General features: G+C 47.1%; 1 protein-coding gene and 1 non-coding gene across 2 annotated transcripts in view; one reads left to right on the forward strand and one right to left on the reverse strand.

Moving 5' to 3' along the window:
- MAP10 (microtubule associated protein 10) overlaps positions 1–2,970 on the forward strand; it is an 11,922-nt gene extending 8,952 nt beyond the window's left edge. The window contains exon 4 of the mRNA XM_023523051.1: positions 4–2,970. Coding sequence (XP_023378819.1) covers positions 4–2,358 — 2,355 coding nt within the window. The 3' untranslated portion in view covers positions 2,359–2,970. The remainder of the gene's footprint in view (positions 1–3) is intronic.
- A 3,580-nt stretch (positions 2,971–6,550) lies between these two features.
- On the reverse strand, positions 6,551–6,669 carry LOC111731446. The gene has a single exon (XR_002777140.1). It is a non-coding gene; the product is annotated as a 5S ribosomal RNA (ribosomal RNA).
- Positions 6,670–9,673: the final 3,004 nt, after the last annotated feature.

The following is a 9,673-nucleotide window of genomic DNA, read 5'->3' on the forward strand; positions in this document are numbered from 1 at the left end:
CAGCTGCTGGGCTCCTGCAGCGTCCCGCTGGCCGCCGCGGCCCGCAGGGTGCTGGGGTCGGCCGCCTCCGGCTGCTCCCAGGGTCACCGGGGAACTTTCCCCCTGCATAACCAAGCGGGGCAGCGCATTGGGGACATCGCGCTGGGCTACCGCCTGACTGATCTAGGAAGCAGCGTGCTGGGCCACCTCGAGCGGCCGGTCACGTCCACAGGAGGCGGGGCGGACGGCGTGCAGGTGCGGCAGGCGGTCGAGGTCAGTTCCCCAGCCCTGCAGGAAACACAGCCGCAGCGGCCAGGCTCGGAGCCAAGCCCAGGCGCCGATCTGCCCGCGGTGGGTTTGAAAATGGCGGAGGCACGGAAGGGTTCGAAGGGGGCAGTTTTCCACAGAAAGGCCAGCTCTGGGGACACGGGGCCTCTGGAGAATGGTAACACCAGCTCTGTTTGTTCAGATGCCAGCGGCGTGCGAAGTGCCAGCCCCCCCAACCAGGACGTCACAGAGTTGGACATGGAAACTAACACCTTTTGCCCTCCTCCTCTGTATTACACTCATCTGACCCAAGAAAAGAGGCCTCCTGCGCAGGGTAAAATCACCATTAAGCCTCAGATGAATATACCTGAGGAACTGGGTGGTACTCTTCCCGAAGAAACACTTGTAAATCCCCCAACACATACCCATTCTCTAAAACACACCGATTCTGCAACAGTTGAGAGTCCTCCGGGGCTCGTTAATCCCCCACATGTTCAGGAAGTGGGAGCGAGTAATCAAAGTACATGTCAGCCTCACACTGAGCAAAGCAGAATGGATACAATAAGGCAGCTGCCTTTGCTGAACGCTTTGCTGATTGAGCTGTCCTTGTTGAACAACCAGCCGGTGGCAAGCCCCGCTCACATACACCCTCACTTAGCCTGGTTATACAGAACCGAGCATGAGAAAGCCCCGGAATCTAAGGCCAAATCTACATGTAAATCTGAATCTAAGAAAGACAGCCTTCCTCTGGGGGAAATTGAAAAGTCAGTGAGTCTTCAGTATAAAAAGAACCAAGTTGAAAATCTTAAGAAAGGTAAACATTTTGAAAAGAACGGTGGTGCTCCCCAAAAAAGAGTTCCCAGGGGGAAGCTGCTGTATGGATTAACAAATACACTTAAACTGCGTTTAAAGCAAACAAATCCTGATATGTTGGCAGTACACGAAAAGAGAGAGCAGTATAGAAAAATGCAAGCACAGATGTTGGCTGCAAAATTCAGAATTCCATCATCCAAAGTTAAAGTGTTAAGCTTTGCAGAACGACATCGGAAGCCACACCAGCTGCCTAAAGATAAGTACTTAGAGTCGGGCGCATCTTTTGCTGAAAACAATGATAGCTTAAAGCAAATCAGTGCAGTTTTTGATGACTTCAGCACAACCGAAGAAGCTGTACTGAAATGCACAACCGAAAAGACAGTTGACTGCAATGAAAATAGAACCGGTAATGGTTCATTGGAAGAAATTTTGAGTCCTGCAAATTCCATTGTTTCAGAAAGGTTTATTAATACAAACGATTCGGAGGGAAAAGCGGAAATGAAAGTCCAAAGTTCATTTGCTTTGCAACGGGTTGCAGTTGTTGATAGAGTTGCAGTGGATAAAGCAATGGATGACAGCCACGTCAAAACCACTGATAATGACATTCTTACTGCTGATGCGGGTGAAAATAAATTAAGTGAAAAGAGTTGCTCTGAGAGCATCTCGGAACTAAAGTACTCCGATGACTTTACCAGCCCTTGCTATTCTGAAGATTTCTGTACTACTGAGGACACCGGCAGAATTTTGCAAGCTCGCGATAGGAGTCCAGGCGCAGAAAATTCAAAACATAGTCAATATCCAAGGAAGTCCAGTGAAACAAGATCAGCCATGAGGAAAAACAGCAGCGAAAAGAGTTCTGTTCTTAGCCCGCCTTACTCGGCCGGGTCACCAGTGCACTCGTGTAAAAGATCTCATCTTCCAAAGACTCGAGACGAAAGTTTGGAGGAAGCACCTACCATCTCTACCAGTGACTTATCTTCACGTTGGACTGACGAGAAAGAAAACCAGATAGACCAAAATAGTATGCATGGTTCTAAAGTTAGAACAAGGGGTCAAGACGTCTCTATTAAAACAAGAACTGGTTTCAAGTCTTTAGAAAGAAGCCAGTCACCTCAGACATCTCAAATGAGTTCTTATCTGCCATCTAATTTGTCAGAACTGGAGCGTAATGTTCTGGAGAACAGTACGCCAGATTACTTTGGAGAAGACAGCGATGAAGTTGGTTCACTGAATATTTCCAGGCAATGCAAAGATATATGTGAATTAGTAATAAATAAACTTCCAGGCTACACGGTGTAAAAACGTGCTTTTAAAAAACATTTAATTTTTTATAACCTATGTGTGCCGTTAGGGAAACAATTTTAATAACTTTACATTATTTTGGGTACGTAAATTATGAGTACTTTTTATGAAGCGTCATTTCTTTGATGTTTAGTGTTCTACCATTAAATCTGACAATATTGATCATGAAATCACCTCATAACCTAGGTAAGATTTAAGATGTTTAATCTTATTAAAATAAAAGTGTCTGTTGGCCTAAACCATCTCTCTCAAAATGCCCTATAGTATGGATCCCCCTCAAGCTGGCTTCATGCACGCCATTGAAAAAAAGCCAGTTAATGAGGATAGCCTCGCATTTTAATGGGAATAAGTCATTAAGTGTGGAGGGCTTACTGTGCGAGATGCGGAAAGGTACAAAAATAAGGTAGAGCCTGCAGTCGTAGTGCTCTACGTTTCGTTTGTTTCTTTGCCTTAATCACAATTCTCGTGATTACGTGATTAATGTTTATCTTCCGTTAGGCCTGAGTTGTGTGATGGGAGGGGCCGACGTCCGTTCCGCGCACCAATATGTCCTTGGCACCTCTCACCTAGGTGTGCTTAGAGTGCAATAAAAGCATTTGAACAAATTAATGAAGGCTGTGCATTTAAAATACCTAACAAGAGGGAATAGAATTAAGCAGTAAAAACCAGCAGAAAGCCTAAAAATAAACCTGCAGAAAATCTTTATTGGAGATATGGTTATTCGCTGCGATATTTTTGTTTGCCTGGATATAAACAGCCCTCAGGCGATCTGTGAATTGTTTGGAGAAAGGAGCTAAAAACGGCATCTTCCTATGCGATTCAGTTTATCGTCATTTTAAGTTGTTCAGTAGTAATTTTTAATATATGAAAGTTTGTTTTTATGAAGACTAGTTGTAATTTCATTAGTCGTACACTTACATCTTATTCTGTGTTCAAATATTTACATGTGTTTTCTATCTGTTATATTTTGATTTTTTACTATATTTACACTTTTTACTATATCTAACTTTTTGGATCCCTGAAGTGAGGCCCTAATTTTCCTTTCTTATTAGGTAATTAATTATGCAGGTATCATCTTTGGAATGATCATAATAATAGATAGAATTTAGGGGATGGTAAGAGACAAAGATGTTATATTTTGAAGAACAATATGAATAAAAGGATAGTGATGGGAATGAGCACGACGTATTCATGGACCGTGACCGGAATGGTAAAAAGGGAATTTGTTGATTTCGAATAACATCTACTCAGTGTGTAAATTGTTAGCGATTCCTCATTACTATGGAAGAGACAAAAATAGAAGCAGTTAAACATCAGATTCACCAGAGAAATTCCTTAGAAACCACCTGCTTTACTTATTTGAAAGTAAGTCATTGCCTCTGATGAGAGATGAGGAAAGGGACGAATTCAATGTGTCTGAGATACGACAAAGACTGAAAAACTGACATACTTGAAATCGTAAAAAAACTCAGTATCCAGATGAGCTGCTCTTTGTTATCCATGAATATTTATTTCCAGAATTACGGTGTGGGCTTTTCTAGCTTACAGTGAAAGTACCTGTTGTCATATACACATTTAGTACTTCCTGTTTGTATCTCGTCTTCAAATTCCACTTCATGTTTTAATTCTACACCCTATAAACTTCGTTTTTAAAGAACGTCATAATAGCTACTACTCCTGGAGCCTTATCTCCTAATCGCTTACAATCATTAAAACATGAAATGGTATCTCAGGATCACAAAGAAGGGAGACCTGTCACTTAATTGTAAAACTGGGAGGGAGACCTGTCACTTAATTGTAAAAGCTGTAATCCAGCTTTTCTGAACAGCATAGGTGTCAAAACTGCTGTGGGCAAAACAATGGGAGAGAGTCCAAGAAGCGACGTGAGCCGCGTGTGTGCGCGTGCGCGTGCGTGTGTGTGTTGGGGGGGCGTGTAGGGACCCACCTCTGTGTGGAAGCAGTACCTGTGTTTAGTTTTCCGCCTGGACAAGCCGTGCATTTATTGTGGAATTCAACGTGGGAACCAAAGTTTTATTTGTTGCCAACATAGGTCAAAACCGTAAGTTAAAAAACAACCTTTTAATTACCAGATTGTGTTGTTGGTAAGGCAAAGAAGTTTCATAGCAAAGAAAGCAACGTATAAATAAGCTACACTATTTCCATTTGTCCAGTCATTAATAGCCCTCGGGCCTCGAGAGGTATCCATCCTTCTAGCTCTGCGTTTTAGTTTGGCCTGGAATATTTAGAGAGTTGTACCGAACGACAGTTTGTGAACCAAGACTGCTAGGTCCATCTCTTCTCATTTTTAACCTAGAATAATACAAGAAACGCTTACTTGGTCAAGGACCAAGCCGTTTTTACTGCGTTTCTCCCAAGATCTGTCACGCCAGGAAATAACAGACTTCACGAGGAGCCTCATCGGGGTGGCTCCCCGAGCTGCAGCCCTGGCAGTAACCCCTTGCTCTCTGGGCACTGCCCGTGTCTCTGTTACACTAATTCATGTATTCCAGAAAACGTAGAAAATTTAGATGATAATTTTTGCTTAAAATCGTTTGTTAAGGAAAGGTGATGGTCCCTTCCTTCCAAAACCCCACTGAAATGACAAGAATACTGTATTTCGCAACGTGTTTTGGTGTCGGCTGCTGGTGGACAGGACAGTAAGGGAGGACACAAAGCAGATGGCATGGGCCGATGAGGGGCTCAGAGGTCTGGTCCCCCCGGAGCCCGGGGAGGGTGCCGCTGGCGAGGAGACGGGATCCTGTGCGTTCTCTAACAGCCCCAGGTGAACTGTCAGCAGGGGGTGCTGAGGGGGCAGCCTCGAGGCCGAAGGAGGGGCTGGGGCTGGGCCAAAGGGTATCTGCTGGGAGAGGTGTCAAAAAAATCTGATATTTTTGCTTTTGACCCTGAAACGTATTAGAAGTGTCCTCCTCGGTTCTGCTGGGGAGACCTCTGACCCTAGCGGAAGTCGAAGCGCCATAACCCTGGTCTATGGAGACGTGAATGGCGTTCGCATCCTGGTCTCGTTATGTTGTTTTCTGGAGATTGGTTCTTTATTACGGGACTGATTTCAGGAGTGAATCAAATACGCTTTGTCTAGCGCGTGTGACAGCGAGCACGTGAGTGTGGGGCTGCGCGTCTCACGTTGCAGAGACCCTCCCGTGGCATCTGCGTTGCTGCTGTGGGGAGATGCATTTTCAGTTAAAGCCTCAGCCAGGACATCAGCTCCTCTGTCCAAAAGGTTTCAACGACCTTCCCAAAATGTTCTGTCTGGGTACTTCATGTCTTTCCTTGGTAGGTACACAAAAATGCTTGTCCCTTTCCTTTAAATGCCTCGGAGGTGGGGGTGAGGTGAGTGGAGTAGGAGCTGTCAACAATGCATCATCGTGAAAGAGCCAGAAGCTTCTGTGTAAAGTGAGATGACGCAGTGGAAAGTTTTGGGTTTTAGCAAAGAATGTTTGCGCTCGCTGGTCCAGGAACAGGCCGGGCTGGGAGATGAGACAAGCTCTGAGTGACAGAGGAGACAAGGGCTGAAGGTCATAAGATGGAAAGAAAGGACATGGGCTGGGATGGGTCACCGAGTCCATAAACGAGCCAGTTACCGCAGAATCGGAAACCCGCGCTTGGAAGCCTGACTGTTGAGGAAATCGTATTCTTTATTTGCTCATTTTTTTGTTTTCTTCTTGGTTATAACATGGTTCTTTTTGAAAGATCCTCTAGTTGAGCTAAAGCAGGATTAGGAAGTGGACTTGGTTGTGGCTGAAAGGAGGAGCAGGAACATACGGAAAGACACAGGGGCCCTGAGCCCTCCGTTCTCCCCAGAGATTTCTCCTTCAGCTCTTCTCCTAAAAGCCTTCGGGGCTTTGCTTTCTGTTTTCTTAAGGGAAACCGTCCAATGACAAAGAGTCTCACTAACGACAACTCCCTGCAATACCGTCACAACTTGTTTTGGTGTCAGCCCCGTGCAGTGGATTGGGACTGAATCCTGGACCCAGAATGACATAAAAATAACGGATTGCTTTAGCTACGGAGAAGCCTATTGTTAAAAGATTTGGTCTGAAAATCATTGCTTGCAAGTCCAGAATTCTTTTATTTATTTATTTATTATTTTTTTAGGCGAGGCAACCCTTGGTCGACCTCACAGATTGCAAGGACCTTGGCAGCTTACAGTCCCTTATTTTTTTATTTTTTACGCCTACAGCACCTGGTCTTCCTAGGTGGTCTCCCATCCAAGTACTAACCAGGCCCGACCCTGCTTAGCTTCTGAGATCAGACGGGATCGGGCTTGTTCAGGATGGCATGGCCGTAAGATCCAGAATTCTTAAGAGCATTCCTGGTTCTTTGAGACGGCGCTCGGGAGCCCAAGGGAGCTCTTCCTCGCGTCCTGAGAAGGTGCGAGTGCGCGTACTGGCCTCTCGCCAGCCAGGTCCTCCCCGTCCCGGCATCGTCAGAAGAATCGGAAGCCAAGTGTCTGGGGACAGAGCTTCTGCTTTCCGGGGGAACTTACTCCACTCTGGTGCTCCTTTTCTGGAATATGTGCTCACTTGGTGCTGTCTTCCTCCTTCACTGATCACACTGTCAACCTCTAAAAACTGGTATTAGAGATGATTTTACTAACATGATGGCCTGAAGCAGAAACACCAGAGACGTCACCGCGTGCTGTCACTGCTTCCCGCTGAGCTGTTGCGCCGAGTAAAGCTCCCTCCCTCACCGCCCCGCAAAATGGGGGTTCCTGTTGGTGTGGATGGCAGCCACCGCCAGTTGACACTATTGATTTCACACATCGAAAGGGTAGGGGTCCTGGGCTCCGTCCAGTTCCCCGAAGCTTGCTTAACCCTGTGCAAATTGACTCTCCTTCTCTCGGTTTCCATCGAATCACAAAAGGGGTTCGATTCTTCAGGCCGATGACGTGTGTTCTACTTACATGTACGTAACCGAGAGAGACCTCTGCAGAGCTGTAGAACTTTGCAAGAGACTTTTCTGTGTCCTGTTACAGAAAAGCAGTCGGAAGCTCTGGCTTTAAATGAGACCGACTTTGCCACGCGGGCGCCTTCCACGAATGTGTCTGTTGAGAATGTCTCTTCGGTCCTGTGTTCCTCCCTCATCCCCAGCGAGGGGCCTACACCGTGCTTTCGTGAAGTGCACGCCTAGGATGTTAGGGGAACCGAATGGAAACTCGGTAAAGCTGGCGTCTCTCCCTGGTTTCTGTGCTTGCTTGCCTGCCTCACTGTTTAGCCGGGGACTACTCTGCCATCCGGAAATCTGGGGGCCGGCGCTGGAAATGGTGCTCCGTGAAACTGATCCCCTGATTCCCTGAGGAATAAATCCGGACCAAAACCCTTCAGTGGATGCCTCCAACCAATCCGTTTAGCTGACAATCTTCAGTCCACCTAGGCTAAGCACAGAGGTGACCACAGACCAGGGAGACACCTTTGCTCGTTCTCGATGTCACCTTTGTCCTCTAAGTTTGCTCTCAAGATCGGTTATGCAACCGACTCCCCAGGAGCCCGAGTGCCTTTCGTAGCAGATGTTTTTCTGGCTTATCACCGTTCCGACATATGGCACCTCCTGAGAAGCAGCAGGAGAATGAAGTATTCTGATCGCCATGCCTCAAGTGCGTTTCTCGAAATAGCTTGGTTAGAAAACTCACAGCAAATAAAACTTCCTTTAACGCTTTCGGAGTGTGAGGAAGAGCTAGACCGTGGCGCGTATTTAGACCACTTCGTACCCGAATCTAACGTTTTAACATTCTTTTATAGACAACCAGTTTCATTGTTATATTTTAAAGAACGGAATGTAAATGACTGCTTGATCTCAAATGTCTGCCCCCATTCACTTGTTTTTATTCTGTAATATTTTAAACATTCAGAAAAATCAATAATGCAACAAAATCCTGTGTGCACATCACCCAGGTTTAACCCACTGCTGACACTGTGCTCTGTGCTTCAGTCTCTCTCTCTCTCTCTCTCCCTGTCCCTCTTACTCTTCTTCCTCTGATCAAAACATACAGATACAGGAGAAATCCCCTTGTCCTCGCTCCTCATCTTTGTCCAGCCTCTCACGGGGTAGCCATCATTCTGGCGTCATCGTGTTCCCTTCCCGTTCCCATTGCGGGGCGCGTAGGTTTATTCCAGATTTTCCTTATTATCGACAATGCTGCCATTAATAGTCTTGTCCCGCGTACATGTGAACTTGAATCTCTGAAGGATTTTATACCTAGGGCAGGGATCGCCAGCTTCCACGGTGTGCACGTCTTCAGCGGTGCCCCGTCGCTCTCCAAAGTAGCCGAATCCATTTACTGCGCCCCCAGCAGCATAGGAGAACTGCTTTTTCTTCATATTCTAACACAAAATTGGTAAATATGAGACATTAAAATTTTGGTTGCTACATTTTACTACTGTATCTTCACAGAAGTGTTGTCAATGATAGAATACCCAGCCTAAGAAAAAGTCTTAGAAAAGTTTATTTGATCCAAATAACAATTACCAGGAAGCAAAATCGCAACGGACTGAGAAAATGCGCCGGAGAGTGGCGGTTTTGCGGCTTATTTTATACATTAGCCTCAAAGGAGGAGCGTTAAGGAGAGTCGCATCACACCCATGGGTGGCAGATGAGGGAGGCGGGAGAAGACAAAGCCGGGGAATCTCAAGATCGGATGAAAAGCAGAAAACAGAGGGACACATCTGTTACATCGGTGGGTCCAGGACGGTTTATAAGGAACATTTAAAGCACATAGGGACGGCATTCGGGGAGTGGGACCAGAGTGGGGGACTCCTGCTCTCGGCTGGCGCTCATGCCTTCGACGGGTCTGGAAAGGAAAATGATGCTGACGTTTCAAAGGCACGTTGTCGTGGGTGCACGAAGACAACGGACGACGCGAAGGCGAGGTCCGGCCTTTGCCAGGGAAGCCACAGGCCCAGGATGCTCAGAACCGACCTCTAGGCCCCTCCCTGGCCCTGTGCCCCCGGCTCCAAGTCCCCGGCTCACGCGGCCCTTGTTCTCACGGCCCCGAACCTCGCCGTCCGGGCCAGCGCATCGCTCCCACGGCGAACACAGCTGTCACCTCCAGCACAAAGCTGTCTTCTGAGTTCTAGTCTCCGAAGAGCATCCCAAATTTAACGGCCACGGGATGGGACTTTTCATCTCTACCCCCCAAACAGGTCCTGGGTTCGTTCTCTGCGTCGCCCCTTTGTCCCCCCACGCTGCTGGCGTGAGGGGGCGCGTCTGCACAGGCCGCAGGTGCTGGCTGCTGCTTCCAGGTTGTCACTGGGAGGAACTGGCAGGAGATTGGGGGGTGCAGGGAGAGGGACGTCGG

The sequence above is a fragment of the Pteropus vampyrus genome, unplaced genomic scaffold (assembly GCF_000151845.1).
Source record: "Pteropus vampyrus isolate Shadow unplaced genomic scaffold, Pvam_2.0 Scaffold375, whole genome shotgun sequence".
Taxonomy (NCBI): domain Eukaryota; kingdom Metazoa; phylum Chordata; class Mammalia; order Chiroptera; family Pteropodidae; genus Pteropus; species Pteropus vampyrus.